General features: G+C 43.7%; 1 protein-coding gene across 1 annotated transcript in view; it reads right to left on the reverse strand.

The window, feature by feature from the left end:
• Positions 1-20,660, reverse strand: part of Epac (Exchange protein directly activated by cAMP) — a gene marked incomplete at its 5' end in the record, with an annotated part of 1,038,330 nt that overhangs the window by 177,138 nt on the left and 840,532 nt on the right. The window contains 3 exons of the mRNA XM_070086005.1: positions 2,996-3,172; positions 6,112-6,256; positions 12,631-12,776. Coding sequence (XP_069942106.1) covers positions 2,996-3,172; positions 6,112-6,256; positions 12,631-12,776 — 468 coding nt within the window. The remainder of the gene's footprint in view (positions 1-2,995; positions 3,173-6,111; positions 6,257-12,630; positions 12,777-20,660) is intronic.

Consider the following 20,660-nt stretch of genomic DNA (forward strand, 5'->3'; position numbering starts at 1 on the left):
ACTATCCATGTAGGACACAGTGGAAGTACTCTCCATGTAGGATACAGTGGAAGTACTCTCTTTGCAGGATACAGTGGAAGTACTATCCATGTAGGACACAGTGGAAGTACTCTCTATGTAGGATACAGTGGAAGCACTCTCTATGTAGGATACAGTGGAAGTACTCTCCGTACAGGATACAGTGGAAGTACTCTCCATATAGGATACAGTGGAAGTACTTTCCATGTAGGATACAGTGGAAGTACTCTCCGTGTAGGATGCAGTGGAAGTACTCTCCATGTACGATGCAGTGGAAGTGCTCTCCATGTAGGATACAGTGGAAGTACTCTCCATGTAGGATGCAGTGGAAGTACTTTCCATGTAGGATGCAGTGGAAGTACTCTCCATGTAGGATGCAGTGGAAGTGCTTTCCATGTAGGATACAGTGGAAGTACTTTCCATGTAGGATACAGTGGAAGTACTCATCATGTAGGATGCAGTGGAAGTACTCTTCATGGAGGATGCAGTATAAGTACTCTCCATGTAGGATACAGTGGAAGTACTCTTCATGTAGAATGGAGTGGAAGTACTCTCCATGTAGGATACAGTGGAAGTACTCTCCATGTAGGATGCAGTGGAAGTACTCTCCATGTACGATGCAGTGGAAGTGCTTTCCATGTAGGATACATTGGAAGTACTCTCCATGTAGTATACATTGGAAGTAGTCTGCATGTAGGATACATTGGAAGTAGTCTCCATGTAGTATACATTGGAAGTACTCTCCATGTAGTATACATTGGAAGTAGTCTGCATGTAGGATACATTGGAAGTAGTCTCCATGTAGTATACATTGGAAGTAGTCTCCATGTAGTATACATTGGAAGTAGTCTCCATGTAGTATACATTGGAAGTACTCTCCATGTAGTATACATTGGAAGTAGTCTGCATGTAGGATACATTGGAAGTAGTCTCAGTGTAGGATACAGAAGAAATACTCTCCGTTTTCGGTACACTGATGACACTGAGTTTATCTAGTTTGTTTTGGTAAAATGAATCTGGCGGTGACTTGTAGAATGCGGTGAAGCAACAGTTATGAGAAACTCCAGTGAGATAGCAAGTCACTGAGTGCGTTTATTATTTTGAGTAAATCGAAGATATATACACAAAAACAGTAAGGGTACTATGGTAAACGAAATCCGGATGTATAAAATTATAATTATACATTAGAGTGCAAAACAAGTAATGCTAGGAGAGTGGAACGTCACTATCAGTACTACGTAAGATGTATATTGCTTTCAAAAGAAGTGTTTTTGACGTCGCTCTTGATAAATCAAGATTCAGTAATCCTCAGCAGGTTCAGAATCTCGATAATAGAATAATTCAGAGCTGCACTCGGAGGGGGTAAAATGTTATTTAGGAACTGATCTGATTATCAATTTCTTGTCCCTAAAATGTTAATAAATAATGTACACTGCATTTATAATATGGCTATTAAAAATTCAGTGATTGAAGAGCAGTATAGGAAAAGTTGAATAAACTGAACAGTTATGGGCCTAAATTATTACAAACTTAATAACGATCTCCGCAATTTTTTTTTTATTTTATTGAGAGCATATCTTGTACAGACATAATACATGTATATAGTATAACACTGTGGAGAACAATAAGTACATTCATAAATTATCACACACACGTTGTTGAACACAGGAGAAGAAACCCGTCACGAACAAAACAAAAAAGAAAGACCATCAAGCACACTATACATCACTCAAGTCAACTATCAATTAGAGGAAAAATGAAGGGCGGTTCTCACTGAGAGGAAAGTGAGTAACAGGTAAAGATAAGTAAATTTAATATGAGAAAGTGTTATGTATCGACGATTTTAATGGAGTGTGAAACTTCAATATTAATAACATTGACTTTGATAATCATTTTGAACAGTTGTTTACTGATGGATCATTACATCTTCTGATTATTAAATTAAAAGTCGAAAGTCAGTTCAAAACTGTATATCATTAACCTGTTATGAATTATTTTAATTAAACTGGTCAATTAGGTTGTAAGAAGTATTATTCTCTTCACTCTAATCTACGGTAATATCACTAATTATTTTGTATAAGCCTTAATAAAAATATAAATATTAGATAATGGTTAAATTTGTTTGGCTGTCATTTCCTGTTACCATCGCAGATAACACACACTTCAAATTAGAAGAAGCATTGTATTGCAAAGAATATGCAAATGAAAGGTTAAAAACAGTGCATGTTTTCGCTGGTAGATGAAACACACTTATAATATGAAAGGTGGGAATAAATGACTGAATACAATAGTGGCCAGGATTCTTTTCGCTTACCTTTATGTTTGGTAGGTGCTGAGACAACTTTAATATTAACGACAGTGTAAAGTGTGAGGGCAAAGGAAGAGGGAAAAAAAACACACTCTGGTACTATACCTAAGTATGTAATACAGTACAGGAAATCAGAATTAGTACCATAACAATTTATGAACAATTTAATCATCTTGTAGCTAAGAATTAGGTGCTTATTAGATCATGGTATTTTATAAATGTGGTGACACCTGAGTGTTAAAACATACAGGCAATAATGTGACAGTTTGGGATAATGTGTAGTGTCTTCATAGCGATGTATTATCTCACAGAATGTACAATAAATTCGCCCGCCCCTCGGAGTAATAATATAATTGACAATGTGATGACAGCAACCAACAGAAAATACTGTCTTGCTTGGTTCCTTATAACAAATGCAAAATATTCTCTTAAATTCAGTAAATACTAACCTTTTCTCATTGTGCATCCAGTGTTAATATTTTGTTAGTGGGAAGGATTGTAAAGGACCTGCCTAGTATTGGCCAACAGGCCTGCTGCAGTGTTCCTCCTTTCTTATGTTCTTAAAATACAATTGCCTTTGGATTCCTTTGAAACAGCGTGTGTAAACTTACCTCTCCCTTAAACGCTAACACACCTCCACCCACGCGCTCATAACACTCATGGACTTACTTGTAATGCGAGTGAGAGTGGGCGTTGGTGGAAATCTTCTCGAGAACGAGTACATCCTGACCGTGTTCCTTGAGTCTGACTGTGTTGGCTTCCACGTCCCTCATAATTCGATTAAAGTCGCCTTTGTCCACACGTAGGAAATGGCAGTTGTCCTCGTGGAGTATAATGGTCGCAGCTCTGAGGAAGAGCACACGTTCTTAGGTGGCGAGAAGACAAGATAACGTAAAGCAGGGAGTCTTCCGAGAACAAAAGTGGGCAAGATTCAGGTGGTGGGTGATGGAAAACTCAGGTCGTGTTAGTGTGAAGTTCGACGAGGTTAAGGCGGAGGACAGTTGCCAGTGGTAGATTGGATATGGGAAAAGGAAAAAGAACCATTTAGGATTTTGTAAAAAAAAAAATTACCTGCATATATAAGAAGACATTTTTAGTAAAAAACTATGAGCAGAAAGTGATAGAGTCCGGTGACATGAAGGTGAATAATACTGTGACTCAGTGCACAACTAGATTATTTTTCTATTACTGTATTTTATTTTCGTCACTAGCTCAAAACCTTGCGTCACGAGCTCAAAAGATCGAGGCTGAACTGTTGCGCCTGAGAAAGGTCAAACAGCAATTATGAATTCTATTGCATAACCAAAGCCTTCCCACCAAGACTCACTTGAGCTCTTCATAACTTTCACCATTATTTTTTTTTTTTTTAGAATTTAACAAAAGACTCAAGGAAACCACAGTGAGACTAAATAAAACAGAAATCTGAAAATCTCTAAATGGAGCTACAGTCTCTCAGTGCCACTCTCAATGGAACTCTCCGTTTCACTCTCCATGGTACCCTCTCAACAGCATTCTTAACGGCACTCTTTGTGTCACGGTGGAATTCTTATAGTGGAATTCTCTCAAGCGCCTTCTCTCAGCGACATTTTCTCAATGAACTATAAACAGGTAGAAGTGTACGAAAAGTATTCGCTATTACTGTTTCTTAACGCCGAGCACCAGGTGGGCTGTGGATAGTTGGACATTTTGGGTATTTCCAGAACTTTTGCTAGGATGTGGGTGGACACCACCTTTTTTTTTTTTACTTAACAAAACTGGATATGTCAGCAGTATGATTATTACACAGTGGAAACAAAGGTTAGTTATGTTTTCCCTATCACATTCCATTACTCAGGATCGAGTTCATGTAAAGTGTTGAAATCTGTCAGCCTGAGTTGGGAGATTTCAGTGAAGCAATGGAAACATCATCAAACATACCAGCAAGGATTCATCAGCTAAGAGAAATTCAAAGGTTTCCTTCCAGAATAACCGGATAGGTAATCTCTCAGGATCGCCTCTTCCATACGCAGGAGAAATAGAATTTTTGTAAAGATACCTCCTTCATCCTAGAGTGAAAGCAAAGGAAATTCTGCACAGGAGGCAGAGGAAAGAACAGGAGTAGAGGAATAGAAATATGTATGTCATATGACACATGATATCCAACAACTACACACACACACACGCATGCACGCACACACACACACATACACACACACACACACACACACACTCACACACACACACACACACACACACACACACACACTCATACACACTCATACACAATATCACACAAGAGAGAGTGAAAGAATACTTAGCACTGAAGAAACATCTACTCTCCTTTCCCCATTGGAACAGATTAACTTCTGAAGATGGGTAAATATTTATATTCCTCAACTTCAGAGTAAGAAATTTTAGGTATCCCTTAAGGGATACCTTCAGGGAGCATGAGATGATAATATATTCCAGGAACAAAGTCTTAATAAGGGTCTTCCGTGAGACCGTCTACAGCTACAGCCACAAGACAAACCCTTCTCCTCCTCCGGCATCCTTCACCGACTACTGCTGCTTCTACTACTACTACTGCAAGTTACAATTATAAATATCTCTACAACTACTACAATTACTACTACTACTACTTTCTTCTTCCCCTATATATTGCCTGTCTCTCCTCATGCTTTTTATACATTACAGGTGGTCGAGGTCCAAGAACAACGTCTTCAGTAAAGGCATAATGAGTAAAAGCACTTGTGTCCATTCCTCTCATACTGACGCCAACAGAATACCAAATAGAAGCTTATACTAATAGAAATACACTAATGGTTTTCTACTACCAGTACAGTCCTACCAACAGTCTTATACCACAGCGAGAGAGAGAGAGAGAGAGAGAGGTGAAACTCGGGTAGTTGTTTTGGATACTTCGTTGAAGGTTTCAAATACTTTGTGAAGTATTTCAGATACTATTAGTGGGATTAAAATATTAATCGGAATGTTTCAAAGAAACAAAAAAGGAAACCTATGCATTCAGCACCAGAAATAGTGTGAATTCGATCCACCGTGAGTTTCCTCCACTGATCTAGGATGACTTTCTGATCACTGAGACTCTTAGTGACTGGAAAAAAATAAAATTAAAATTTTTGAATGTGATGGAGGAAGAGGAGACGCTTTATTATTATTATTATTATTATTATTATTATTATTATTATTATTATTATTATTATTGCTGTTCTTATTATTTTTTGATTAATAGGGGTTCTCTGTTCTTTTATGGGTAACACGTCTCCTGAATAATGGGGGTAAAATAAGTTTAATATAAGGAAGGGGAAAGTAACTCAAGTCCCTTGGATGAAGATTGTAGAACGAGAAGAGTCTGAACTCTGCTAGCGAACGTAAACAGGACTGCTCTTAAATTGGAGGGGAAGCTCTAAACCTGTAAATGTCATACACTGCCTGGGGTAATGAAGGTCATAATAAAGTCAGGAACAATTCCTCGGATTAACAGACCCCTCACCGGGGAAGGAAAGGGGAGGGGAATATTATACAGTAATATCAGTATACAATATCAACAAGATAAGGAAACAGACACACACAACACCAGGGTATCATTATTTGAACATTCATCAAGATTAAGATATTGAACATTGGCTTCCAGGCTTAAGGACTGATTACCTCACCTTATACTATTCCCAGTTTCAACTTTTTCCAGTTAACTCAGTATTAAATTGATTAGCCGCTGGTTGGCGAGAAGTCATCAAATAAAAATTCCCAAGACGGAAATGTGTCTAATAGTTCAGCAGGTGGCGTACCTCGGAGCATCGTTGACGAGAGCCAGCTTGCCGAAGTCGTCCCCTTCATGTAGTGTGTTGACGACACCCTTACCATGGATGGCCACGTTAACGGACCCTCTGAGGATGATGTACCATGACTTGCCCTCAGATCCCTGCTGGAACACTGTCAGGGAAGACACATAGGATGATATACCACGACTTGCCCTCAGACCCCTGCTGGAACACTGTCAGGGAAGACACATAGGATGATATACTACCACTTGCCCTCAGACCCTTGCTGGAACCCAAGACTTGCCCTCAGATCCCTGCTGGAACACTGTCAGGGAAGACACATAGGATGATATTCCATGATTTGCCCTCAGACCCCTGCTGGAGCACTGTCAGGGAAGAAAAGCTCAGGGTAGTGTTTGTGGTACTGACAGGGTGCTCATTTGTGTCACCTTCGTTGGTAGTGGTGTCTACAGAGGGGTTATTGATGCCATTATGGTGTAATAGTGTTCTTAGAAATACCGACAGTTTGCTGGGAAAAAGAACACATATGAAACTACGGAAACACTGAGCTGCGGCTACGCTTCGTTCTCTAGGAGATCTGTGGAGCCAATACAAATAATACATCAACATAGCGACAATATACAGTGTAGGAAACAAGTTGAATGAAGAACACAATGTTGTAGTAGCCCAACTGACCCATGTTAGTGGTAGTAGAAGCAATAGTAGAAATAGTAGTAATAGTAGTAGTAGCAGTAGTAGTAGTAGCAGTAGTAGTAGCAGTAGTAGTAGCAGCAGCAGCAGCAGTAGTAGTAGTAGTAGTAGTAGTAGTAGTAGTAGTAGTAGTAGTGTCATCAGGTCGATTTCTCTTAAGCTCTCCTCGTAGGACATACCCCTTAGCTCTGGGACTTGTCTTGTTGCAAACCTTTGCACTTTCTCTAGTTTCTTTACGTGCTCGGCTAGGTGTGGGTTCCAAACTGGTGCCTCATATTCCAACATGGGCCTAACGTACACAGTGTACAGCGTCCTGAACGATTCCTTATAAAGATGGCGGAATGCTGTTCTTAGGTTTGCTAGGCGCCCATATGCTGCAGCAGTTATTTGGTTGATGTGCGCCTTAGCAGATGTGCCTGGTGTTATACTCGCCGCAAGATCTTTTTCCTTGAGTGAGGTTCGTAGTCTCTGGCCCCCTAGACTGTACTCCGTCTGTGGTCTTCTTTGCCCTTCCACAATCTTCATGACTTCGCACTTAGTGAGGTTGAACTCCAGGAGCCAATTGCTGGACCAGGCCTGCAGCCTGTTCAGATCCCTTGTAGTTCTGCCTGGTCATCGTCCGATTGAATTCTTCTCAACTTCACATCATCTGTAAATAGGGACACTTCGGAGTCTATTCCATCCGTCATGTTGTTCACAGATACCAGAAACAGCACCGGTTTTTGGACTGACCTCTGTGGAACCCCACTCTTCAAAGGTGCCCACTCTGACACCTCGCCTTGTGCCATGATCCTGATCCATTGTTGTGCCTTCCCTGTTATCCCTGCCTGGTCCTCCAGTTTTTGCACTAATCTCTTGTGTGGAACTGTGGCAAATGCCTTCTTACAATCCAAGAAAATGCAATTTTACCACCCCTCTCTCTCTTGTCTTCCTGCTGTCACCCTATTATAGAGCTCCAGTAGGTTTGTGACTTAGGATTTCCCGTCCCTGAAACTGTGTTGACTGTTGTTGATAAGCTCATTTCTTTCTAGGTGTTCCACCACTCTTCTGATAATCTTCTCCATGACTTTGCATACTATACATGTCAGTGACACTGGTCTGTAGTTTAGTGCTTCTTTTCTGTCTCCTTTTTTAGAAATTGGAACTACATTTGCTGTCTTCCATACCTCAGGTAATCTCCCTGTTTCGATAGATGTATTGAATATTGTTGTTAAGGGGTACTCATAGTGCCTCTGCTCCCTCTCTCAGGACCCATGGAGAGATGTTATCCTCCCCCCTCCCCATCGCTTTTGAGGTGTGTAGCTCACTCAGCAGCCTCTTCACTTCTTCCTCGGTTGTATGTATTGTGTCCAACACTTGGTGACATACCCCACCTCCCTGTATTTCTGGAGTCCCTTCTGTCTCCTCAATGAATAGTTCCTCACATACTTCTCGGTCGTTTTTTGTGATCTCTCCTCCTTCCTTCCTTAGCCTGATTACTTGGTCCATGACTTGTTTTCCTCCTGATGTGGCTGTACAACAGCTTCGGGTCAGATTTGGCTTTCGCTGCTATGTCATTCTCATATTGTCTTTGGGCCTTCCTTCTTACCTGTGCACATTCATTTCTGGCTCTATGACTGGTCTCCTTATTCTCCTGGGTCCTTTGCCTTCTATCCTTCTTCCATTCCCTAGCACACTTGGTTCTGGTCTTCCTGCACCTTTGGGTGAACCATGGGCTCATCTTGTCATTTTCATTATTCCTGTTACCCTTGAGTACGAACTTCTCCTCAGCTTCCTTGCATATTATTGTTACATATTCCATCACCTCGTTTACTGACTTCCCTACCAGTTCTCTGTCACACTGAACCCCGTTCAGAAAGTTCTTCATTCCCATGTAGTCCCCATTCTTGTAGTTTGGCTTCATTCGTCCGGCTCTTCCTGCACCCCCTCCACTTTTAAGTCTACTATATATTCGAATCTTAAAGCCACATGATCGCTGGCCCCAAGGGGTCTTTCATATGTGATGTCCTCAATATCTGCACTACTCAAGGTGAATACTAGGTCCAGTCTCGCTGGTTCATCCTCTCCTCTCTCTCTGGTAGTGTTCCTTAAGTGTTCTTACATAAAGTCTTCCAGGACCACCTCCATCATCTTAGCCCTCCACGTTTCCTGGACCCCATGTGGCTCCAAGTTCTCCCAATCGATTTTCTTATGGTTGAAGTCATCCAAAATCAGTAGCTTTGCCCTGCTCACATGAGCCTTTCTTGCCACCTCAATCAGTGTGTCAACCATCGCTCTATTACTGTCATCATACTCTTGCCTTGGCCTCCTGCTGTTCTGTGGTTGGTTATACATCACTGAAATTATCACCTTGGGACGTCCAGATTGAAGCGCTCCTACTATGTAATCCCTTGCTTCTCCACTGTCTCCTCTCTCCAGCTCATCAAAATCCCATCGGTTTTTGACCAGCAGTGCCACTTCTCAACCCCCCTGTCTTTCCTCAGGATCTGATATCTTGATGGAAAGATGGCTCTGTTATCATACCTGTGAACTTGGTTTCTGTAACAGCTATGATGTCCAGTGATGCCTCTTTGACTCTCTCGTGCCACTTTCGTTTACCATACCTTTAGTTGCCTCTCCAATACTGTGTTTTGGGGGGTCTGTGAGGGTGGGGGACCTGGCAGTCTACTGTAGAATTCTATAACTGAGTGTTAGGTGGGAGCTGAGGGTGTGGATTGTGGTTTATGTTGGGATAGCATGAATGGTTGTGGGGTTCTGGGGATGGTTCTGTGTGTGCTTGCTCTTGTTGCTCTGCCCTGCTCCGGTTGCCTCTGCTGATTCTGTCCTCGTCTCTCCTATTAGCTCCTTTCGCTCTTGTGTCATCTCCCTCAGCTGCTGTCATTCTGTTTGTGTTCTGTCTCGGTCTAGGAACATCCTCTTGTATTCTGCCAAGTCCTTCAACCGTGGTTTCTTTTGGAGGATCCTGTTCTGCACTGTTTCTGTCCTGAAAATCAGCTTGATCGGTCGATTTCTCCCCTTAAAATACTCCCCTATTCTCTGAAAATTTACAAACTCGGATATGTCCTCTTCACCTATTTCTGTGATGATGTTCTCAATCTCCTTTCTTTCTGCCTGCCGCCTTTCAGTGTGTGTCCTTCCCTTGCTCTCCTAAAGCCCATGAATAAACACTGACTTCACCCTCACCTCCCATTGCCTTTCTCTCTGTGACTGTGGTTCCTGTTTGTACATGGCCATTTTCTCCCTTGTTTTCTCCAGTAGCTCTTGGTGTGTGTGTGTGTGTGTGTGTGTGTGTGTCTGTGTGTGTGTGTGTGTGTGTGTGTGTGTGTGTGTACTCACCTATTTGTGGTTGCAGGGGTCGAGTCTTAGCTCCTGGCCCCGCCTCTTCACCGGTTGCTACTGGGCCCTCTCTCTCCCCGCTACATGAGCTTTATCAAACCTCGTCTTAAAACTGTGTATGGTTCCTGCCTCCACTACGTTATTTTCTAGGCTATTCCACTGCCTTACAACTCTATGACTGAAGAAATACTTCCTAATATCTCTCTGACTCATTTGTGTCTTCAACTTCCAATTGTGGCCTCTTGTTTCTGTGTCCCCTCCCTGGAACATCCTGTCTTTGTCCACCTTGTCTATTCCACGCAGTATTTTATATGTCGTTATCGTGTCTCCCCTGACCCTCCTGTCCTCCAGTGTCGTCAGGCCGATTTCCCTTAATCTTTCTTCATAGGACATTCCCCTTAGCTCTGGAACTAACCTTGTCGCAAACCTTTGTACTTTCTCTAGTTTCTTGACGTGCTTTATCAAGTGCGGGTTCCAAACAGGTGCTGCATACTCCAGTATGGGCCTGACATACACGGTGTACAGTGTCTTGAACGATTCCTGACTAAGGTATCGGAATGCTGTTCTCAGGTTTGCCAGGCGCCCATATGCTGCAGCAGTTATCTGATTGATGTGTGCTTCCGGAGACATGCTCGGTGTTATACTCACCCCAAGATCTTTCTCCTTGAGTGAGGTTTGCAGTCTTTGGCCACCTAGCCTATACTCTGTCTGTGGTCTTCTGTGCCCTTCCCCTATCTTCATGACTTTGCATTTGGCAGGATTAAATTCGAGAAGCCATTTGCTGGACCAGTTGTCCAGTCTGTCCAGGTCTCTTTGAAGTCCTGCCTGGTCCTCATCAGATTTAATTCTCCTCGTTAACTTCACATCATCTGCAAACAGGGACACTTCTGAGTCTAACCCTTCCATCATGTCGTTCACATATACCAAAAATAGCACTGGTCCTAGGACCGACCCCTGTGGGACCCCGCTCGTCACAGGTGCCCACTGTGATACATCATTACGTACCATGACTCGTTGTTGCCTCCCTGTCAGGTATTCTCTGATCCATTGCAGTGCCCTTCCTGTTATATGCGCCTGATGCTCTAGCTTCTGCACTAATATCTTGTGAGGAACTGTGTCAAAGGCCTTCTTGCAGTCCAAGAAGATGCAATCAACCCACCCCTCTCTCGTGTCTTACTTCTGTTATTTTATCATAAAACTCCAGAAGGTTTGTGACACAGGATTTGCCTTCCGTGAATCCGTGCTGGTTGGCATTTATACTCTTGTTCCGTTCCAGGTGCTCCACCACTCTCCTCCTGATAATCTTCTCCATAATTTTGCATACTATACACGTCAATGACACAGGTCTATAGTTTAGTGCCTCTTTTCTGTCTCCTTTTTTAAAAATGGGAACTACATTTGCCGTCTTCCATACCTCAGGTAGTTGCCCAGTTTCCAGGGACGTGTTGAAGATTGTGGTAAGTGGCACGCACAACATATCTGCTCCAAACTAAGGACCCACGGGGAGATGTTGTCCGGTCCCATTGCCTTTGAGGTATCGATGTCCTTTAGCAGTTTCTTCACCTCCTCCTCATCTGTATGTATGTCGTCCAACACTTGTTGGTGTATTCCTTGCTGGTGTCCCCATCTGGTCTGTCCCCCCAGAGTCCTTCCTGTCTCTACTGTAAATACTTCCTTAAATCTCGTGTTGAGCTCCTCACATACCTCTTGATCGTTTCTTGTGAGTTCTCCACCTTCTTTCCTCAGCCTTATCACCTGGTCCTTGACTGTTGTCTTCCTCCTAATGTGGCCATACAGCAGTTTCGGGTCAGATTTGACTTTCGATGCTATGTCGTTTTCATACTGTCGCTGGGCCTCCCTCCTTATCTGTGCATACTCGTTTCTGGCTCTTCTACTAATCTCCTTGTTTTCCTGGGTCCTATGCCTCCTGTACCTTTTCCATTCTCTGTTGCACTTAGTTTTTGCCTCCCTACACCTTCGGGTAAACCAAGGACTCACTTTGGTCTTCCTATTATTTCTGTTTCCCTTGGGAACAAAACTTTCCTCTGCCTCCTTGCACTTTGTTGCCACATATTCCATCATCTCGTTTACTGATTTTCCTACCATTTCTCTGTCCCACTGAACCTCCTGCAGGAAGTTTCTCATACCTGTGTAGTCCCCCCTTTTATAGTTTGGCCTGTCCCCTTCAGTTCCTGTTACCTTCTCCACTTGTAACTCTACTATATAATCAAAACTCAGAACCACGTGATCGCTAGCTCCAAGGGGCCTCTCGTAAGTGATGTCCTCAATGTCTGAACTGCTCAGGGTGAACACAAGATCCAGTCTTGCTGGCTCATCCTCCCCTCTCTCTCTGGTTGTGTCCCTGACATGTTGATGCATGAGGTTTTCAAGTACCACATCCATGTGTGTGTGTGTTTGTGTATGTACGAAGAGTGAGCAAGAAACACTGCAGAAAGTATGTACTAATGCAGACACGGAGAACTTACATAAAAAACTTACATATCGTTCCCTCTCTGGAGTGGGACTCGAACTTGATAATGGAGGCGAGCTCCCTCTTGACGGAGTTGGAGAGGTGGGAGAGCGCCTTGAGGTGGAGAAGCTCCTCGTAGATGACCTCCTGATCCTCGATGGTACGCTCGTGGCTCCTGCAAGGCAAAACATCGTAAAGAAGACATTATAATGTATACGCTGACGGAGGAATGGAGGCAATGACACAAGACACGTGGAGGAACAGGAAAATGAGGAAGAGGAAGAAGAAAAGAAGGAAGAGCCCGAGGAGGAGGACGACAACGACAACGGAAAGGAGGATGAGGAAGGGGAGGAGAAGAAAGTGGAAGACGAGGAAGAGAAGGAGGAGGAAAAGCCGGAGACGGAGGAGGAGGAGGAGGAGGAGGTCAACGAAAAGGTGGAAGAAAAAGAGAAGGAAATGGAAGAAAAGAAGGGGGAGAAAGAGGAGGAAGAAAGGGATGAGCAGGAAGGGGAGGAAGAAGATGATGAGGAAATGGAAGAGAAGAAGGAGGAGAATGAGGACAAGAATAATGAGGAACAGAAAGAGAAGGAGGAGGATGAGGAGGAGGAAAAGGAGAAAGAGAAGAGGTGGATGAAGAACCTGTAGGAAGAAAGAGGAGAAGGCAGAATAAGAGGAGGGAAACTAGAAGAGGAGGAGGACGAGGCGAAGGAAGAGGAAGAGGAAAAGATCTAGGACGATGAGGATTAAAAGAAGGGAATGAGGAGAAGGAGATTGGATGATGAAAAGAAGGAGGGGAAGAAGAACTTGGAGGAAGAGAAGGAAGAAGAGAGAATATGAAGAAAAACAGGAACACAGGAGAAAGATGAGAGGGAGGAGGGGAAGGAGGAGTAAGAAAGAGGAGGGGAAGGAGGAGTAAGACAGAGGGGAAGGAGTAAGAAAGAGGAGGGGAAGGAGTAAGAAAGAGGAGGGGAAAGAGGAGTACGAAAGAGGAGGGAAAGGAAGAGTAAGAAAGAGGAGGGGAGGGAGGAATATGAAAGAGGAGAAAGAGGACGAGGACTAGGAAGATGAAAAGGAGAAGGACAATAACGAAGAGAAAAAAGAGGAGGAAGGAGAGAAAGAGTAGGAGGAGAAGAAAGAAGAAGAAAAGGCCTAGCAGGAAGAGGAGCGGCAAGATGTAGTGGAAAAGAGGAGGAGATGGAAAAGAGGAAGACAAGAGGGAGAGAAGAGGAAGAGAAGAAGGATCAGAGAGAGGAGAAAGAGGAGAAGCAGGAAGAGATGCAGGGAAAACAGAGAAAGAGGAGGAGCAACGAAGAGAAGGAAGAAGGGAAGGAGAAGGTAGACGAGGAGAAACCGTGGCTTGGTTGGCAGTGCATCGTCTTACAAAGTGACCGTGGTTCGATCATCGTGCCGGGGATCGAACCACGGTCATGTATCCTGACACCTGCTGCTCTTTTTCAGCTAGCAGTAAGTAGGTACCTGGGTGGTTATGTTTCCTGACACCTGCTACTCTTCTTCACCTTGCAGTAAGTAGGTATCTGGGTGTTAAAGAGAGGGTGGAGTAGGAGGGAGAAATAAAGGAGAAGGTGGAGTAGGAGGAAGAGATAAACGAGAAGGTGGAGTAGGAGGAAGAAATAAAGAAGAAGGTGGAATAGGAGGAAGAAATAAAGGAGAAGGTGGAGTAGGAGGAAGAAATAAAGAAGAAGGTGGAATAGGAGGAAGAAATAAAGGAGAAGGTGGAGTAGGAGGGAGAAATAAAGGAGAAGGTGGAGTAGGAGGGAGAAATAAAGGAGAAGGTGGAGTAGGAGAAACAAATAAAGGAGAAGGAGGAGTAGGAGGGAGAAATAAAGGAGAAGGTGGAGTAGAAGGGAGAAATAAAGGAGAAGGTGGAGTAGGAGGAAGAAATAAAGGAGAAGGTGGAGTAGGAGTAAGAAATAAAGGAGAAGGTGGAGTAGGAGGGAGAAATAAAGGAGAAGGTGGAGTAGGAGGAAGAAATAAAGGAGAAGGTGGAGTAGGAGGAAGAAATAAAGGAGCAGGTGGAGTAGGAGGAAGAAATAAAGGAGAAGGTGGAGTAGGAGGAAGAAATAAAGGAGAAGGTGGAGTAGAAGGGAGAAATAAAGGAGAAGGTGGAGTAGGATGGAGAAATAAAAAAGAAGGTGGAGTAGGAGGAAGAAATAAAGGAGAAGGTGGAGTAGGAGGAAGAAGTAAAGGAGTAGGTGGAGTAGGAGGAAGAAATAAAGGAGGAAAAACATGCAATAAAAGTGTACTCTCCTACGTGTGGTTGTAATGATCATACCTTGTGTGTGTACTCACATAGTTGTACTCACCTAGTTGTACTCACCTAGTTGTACTCACCTAGTTGTACTCACCTAGTTGTACTCACCTAGTTGTACTCACCTAGTTGTACTCACCTAGTTGTACTCACCTAGTTGAGGTTGCGGGGGTCGAGTCCGAGCTCCTGGCCCCGCCTCTTCACTGATCGCTACTAGGTCACTCTCCCTGAGCCGTGAGCTTTATCATACCTCTGCTTAAAGCTATGTATGGATCCTGCCTCCACTACATCGCTTCCCAAACTATTCCACTTACTGACTACTCTGTGGCTGAAGAAATACTTCCTAACATCCCTGTGATTCATCTGTGTCTTCAACTCCAACTGTGTCCCCTTGTTACTGTGTCCAATCTCTGGAACATCCTGTCTTTGTCCACCTTGTCAATTCCTCTCAGTATTTTGTATGTCGTTATCATGTCCCCCCTATCTCTCCTGTCCTCCAGTGTCGTCAGGTTGATTTCCTTTAACCTCTCCTCGTAGGACATACCTCTTAGCTCTGGGACTAGTCTTGTTGCAAACCTTTGCACTTTCTCTAGTTTCTTTACGTGCTTGGCTAGGTATGGGTTCCAAACTGGTGCCGCATTCTCCAATATGGGCCTAACGTACACGGTGTACAGGGTCCTAAATGATTCCTTATTAAGATGTCGGAATGCTGTTCTGAGGTTTGCTAGGCGCCCTTATGCTGCAGCAGTTATTTGGTTGATGTGCGCTTCAGGAGATGTGCCTGGTGTTATACTCACCCCAAGATCTTTTTCCTTGAGTGAGGTTTGTAGTCTCTGGCCCCCTAGACTGTACTCCGTCTGCGGTCTTCTTTGCCCTTCCCCAATCTTCATGACTTTGCACTTGGTGGGATTGAACTCCAGGAGCCAATTGCTGGACCAGGTCTGCAGCCTGTCCAGATCCCTTTGTAGTTCTGCCTGGTCTTCGATCGAGTGAATTCTTCTCATCAACTTCACGTCATCTGCAAACAGGGACACCTCAGAGTCTATTCCTTCCGTCATGTCGTTCACAAATACCAGAAACAGCACTGGTCCTAGGACTGACCCCTGTGGGACCCCGCTGGTCACAGGTGCCCACTCTGACACCTCGCCACGTACCATGACTCGCTGCTGTCTTCCTGACAAGTATTCCCTGATCCATTGTAGTGCCTTCCCTGTTATCCCTGCTTGGTCCTCCAGTTTTTGCACCAATCTCTTGTGTGGAACTGTGTCAAACGCCTTCTTGCAGTCCAAGAAAATGCAATCCACCCACCCCTCTCTCTCTTGTCTTACTGCTGTCACCATGTCATGTGTGTGTGTGTGTGTGTGTGTGTGTGTGTGTGTGTGTGTGTGTGTGTGTGTGTGTGTGTGTGTGTGTGTGTGTGTGTGTGTGTGTGTGTGTTTGTGTTTGTGTGTGTGTGTGTGTGTGTGTACTCAGTTGTACTCACCTAGTTGTGGTTGCAGGGGTCGATACAATGATTAGAGAATAAATTAGAAGCATTCTACTATATATAACAGGATCCTGCACTGGCAAGCCAGTCGGCAAATGGAAGAAATCCAAAAGAGGAACATCTCTAGATGGCAGACTGACAAGAAAACTGGTATCAGGTAGGATGGGATTCAATACCTAGTGGTCTAGGTCAAAAACCGACAAGGCTATTCACCTGATGACATTTCACCTCTAAATCGACAGGATGGGACTAACTCTACTAGAAGTCAGGAGAAAGTTGACCTCTTTGCTGAACACTGCTGCCAAGATGGATGTTCCTGATCAAGAAAGGAACTTCCATTGTTTAACTAAAGAACTGTGTCAATGTTGTCACTGGTGACAATAAAGCAGGATGAAGTGTATCTTCCTCATAAATCCATGGATCAAGAAAAGGCTGTGGCTCAGACAAGGTTAGCTGAGTAATAATAATAATAATAATAATAATAATAATAATAATAATAATAATAATAATAATAATAATAATAATAATAATAATAATATCTTTATTTACTACAAGTAGATGTACAAGGTACACAGGCCTAGGTGACATCAATGACATACTACTTTATAGAAAGCCGTTTGTTATGCAGAGCAATTCGGGCAAATTATGTCAGTTTTGTCCCAGGATGAGATCCACACCAGTCGACTAACTCCCAGGTGCCCATTTCACTAATGGATGAATATAGACAACCGGTGTTAAGAAACACACCCAATGTTTCTACCCTCGCTGGGAATCGAACCCAGACTCTCGCCGTGTGAAGCGAGATCTTCAGCCTCCAGGTCACGGCGCATCCCCCAGGCCAAGGAGGGTGCCCCCGTGTGGACCAGTTAACATCAACTCTAACTCGCATCTATCAGCATTGCTAAGCGCAGTGTAAATGGCCTTCTCTTTGGAAAGAAGGAAATGTAGTCCTTGTTTACAAAAGAAAAAAATAGCGGAAATCTGCAGCCACAGACTAGTGTCACTCTTATCATTCTCAAGGCAGAAGTCAGACAATCTCACGACAGAACTCAACGTTTTCCGACTACGGCTCGCTTCTTTGTGACCATAAATATGGCTTCAGGAAAGGTCACTATGATCTGATGTTAATTAAAATTCTACACTATGTGGCACAAGTCGCTGGACGAAACCAAGATTTGCCGTGTAATAGCATTGGACATTGCTGGCGCTTTCAACAGAGAATGGCACCAGAAATCTTAGCAAAAGTTCAAGCACTAGCAGTGTCTGGTTGTACACAATGCCTTCAAGATAGATCTCTATGAATAGTGGCCAATAGGACAGAGTCTTCCCCATTTCATTGTGTTATGTACAATGCTCTCTGGTGCGCACCACTACTTCGGTTCGCTGGTAGCCCTCGTGTCTCCTCTAAGAATGATTCCTTAAATTTCTTACCGAGTTCCTCACAGACTTCCTGGTATTTGTGGTCCTGTCTCCTTTCCTCAGCCTGATTACCTAGTATATTCTGTTGTCTTCCTCCTGATGTTAATATTTGGCAATTTTGGGTCAGATTTAGTTTTTGATGCTTTGTCATTCTCTTCACGTAATTTCTCTCAGGATCCACGGAGAGATTTTATTTGGTCCCACCGTCTTTAAAGCATCTAACTCACATATAAGTTGATTTACCTCCTCTCTGGATACAAGTGTTGTGTCCATAACAGGAATTTTTGGTCAGATTTCTTTTGATGCTGTCATTCTCAAATTGCCATTGAGCCTCCTCTCCCTCCTTATCCATGTATACTCGTTTCTGGTTCTTAGGCTCAGCTCCTTGTCTTTCTGATTTTTTTTCCTTCTATATTTTTTCCATGCCCTAGCACATTTGTCTTTGGCTCCTCTACACCTCTCAGTAAGCCATGGGCTCACTATGGTCTTCCATTGTTTCTACTGCCCCTGAGTATGAACCTCTCCTCTGACTTCATGCACTTTCTGGCACTGGTTCAGTCATCTCATTTACTGTCTTTCCCTCTAGTTTTCTTTCCTCCTGTATCTCATACAGGAACTGCTTCATGCCTGTGTAGTCCCCTCTTTTGAAAGTGAGTTTCTCCTTTCCCGTTCTGCTTCATTCTCTACTGTTAATTATACAAGTTATTCGAAAATCAGGACCATGTGATCACTAGCGTTGAGTGACCTCTTTGCAATATTCCATGCTGGAACCACTCAGAGTGAGTACTAGGTTCAGCCTTGCTAGTCATCCTCTTCTGTCTCTCTCTGGTTGTGTCCCTAACATGTTGGTTCATGAAGTTCTCCATTACCACCTCCAGTATTTTAGCCCTCCAAGATTTTGGTCAACTATGTGGTTCTAGATTTTCCCAGTTAACATCCTTGTGGTTATAATCCCTTATGATGAGTAACTTTCCCCTGCACATGTGTGTGTGTGTGTGTGTGTGTGTGTGTGTGTGTGTGTGTGTGTGTGTGTGTGTGTGTGTGTGTGTGTGTGTGTGTGTATGTGTGTATGTGTGTGTGAGTGTGTGTGTGTGAGTGTGTGTGTGTGAGTGTGTGTGTGTGTAGTGTGTGTGTGTAGTGTGTGTGTAGTGTGTGTGTAGTGTGTGTGTAGTGTGTGTGTAGTGTGTGTGTAGTGTGTGTGTAGTGTGTGTGTAGTGTGTGTGTAGTGTGTGTGTAGTGTGTGTGTAGTGTGTGTAGTGTGTAGTGTGTGTATAGTGTGTGTAGTGTGTGTGTGTGTTTGTGTGTGTGTGAGTCTGTGTGTCTGTATCTGAGTGTGTGTCTGTGTGTGTGTCTGTGTACTTTCCTCTATGTACTCACCTATACGTGGTTGCAGGGATCGATTCATGGCTCCTGGCCTCGCTTCTTCGCTGGTCGATACTAAGTCACTCTCTGACCGCTCCTAGAGCCTCATCATACCTCTTCTTAAAGCTATATATGGAACTTGCCTCCACTGCTTCACTCTCCAGATTATTCCACTTCCTGACAATTCTAAGGCTGGGATATCAACTTCCAATTGTGGCTCCTTGTTCCTGTGTACCATCTCTGAAATATTTGAGCTATGCCCACTTTGTCAATTCCTCTCAGTATATACGTCGTTACCATGTTCCCTGTATCCTTCCTATCCTCTGGTTTCATCAGGTTGAGTTCCCTTAACCTCTCCTCGTAAGACATACCCCTCAGTTCCGGGATTAGTCTTGACGTGTTTGACTAGGTATGGGTTCCATACCGGTGCAACATATTCCAGAATGGACCTGACGTACACGATGCACAGTGCCGTGGATGACTCCTTACTTAGATGTCGAAATGCTATTCTCAGGTTTGCAAAGCGCCCATATGCTGCAGCCGTTATTTAATTGATGTGCGCTAAGCTTAGGGGACATGCTCGGTATAATGTTTCTCCAAGATCTTTTTCTTTAAATGAAGTTTCCAGCCTTTGATCCCTTAACCCGTATTCCGTCTGCTGTCTTCATTTTCCTTCCCCAATCTTCACGACTTTGCACTTGCTGAGTTTAAACTCTAAGAGCCATTTGTCTGACCAGTCTTGCAGCCTATCCAGAACTTTTTGTATTCTTACCTGATCCTCGTCCGCTTGTCTTCACCTCATCAGTTTTACATCATCATCCACATATACAAAAAACAGCATCGGGCCTAGGAAAGACCCTTGTGGACACCCACTCGACACATACGCAGACTCAGACACTTCACGTACCAACACTCGATGATTCCTCCCTGTCATGTATTCTACCCATCCCTCTATCTCCTGCCTTACTTCTGTTACCTTATCTCTGAAGCCGTTCTGATTGTCATGTATGAGCCCAATCCTTTCAATGGGCTCCACCACTCTGTGTGTGTGTGTGTGTGTGTGTGTGTGTAGTCACCTAGGTGTGGTTGCAAAGGTCGAGTCACAGCTCCAGGCCACGCCTCTTCACTGGTCGCTACTAGATCACTCTTCCTGCTCCAAGAGCTTTATCATACCTCTTCTTAAAGCTACGTATGGATCCTGCTTCCACTACATCACTTCCCAGGCTATTTCACGTCCTGACAACTCTGAAGAAATACTTCCTAACATCCTTGTGATTCATCTAAGTCTTCAGGTTCCAATTGTGACCCCTTGCGTGTGTACTCACCTAATTGTGGTTGCAGGGATCGAGACTCAGCTCCTGGCCCCGCCTCTTCAATGATCACCACTAGGTCCTCTCTCTCTCTCTCTCTCTCTCTCTCTCTCTCTCTCTCTCTCTCTCTCTCTCTCTCTCTCTCTCTCTCTCTGCGTCCTGAGATTTGTCATACCTCGTCTTAAAGCTATGTATGGTTCCTGCCTCCACTAC

This window comes from Cherax quadricarinatus, chromosome 17 (assembly GCF_038502225.1).
Source record: "Cherax quadricarinatus isolate ZL_2023a chromosome 17, ASM3850222v1, whole genome shotgun sequence".
Classification (NCBI taxonomy): domain Eukaryota; kingdom Metazoa; phylum Arthropoda; class Malacostraca; order Decapoda; family Parastacidae; genus Cherax; species Cherax quadricarinatus.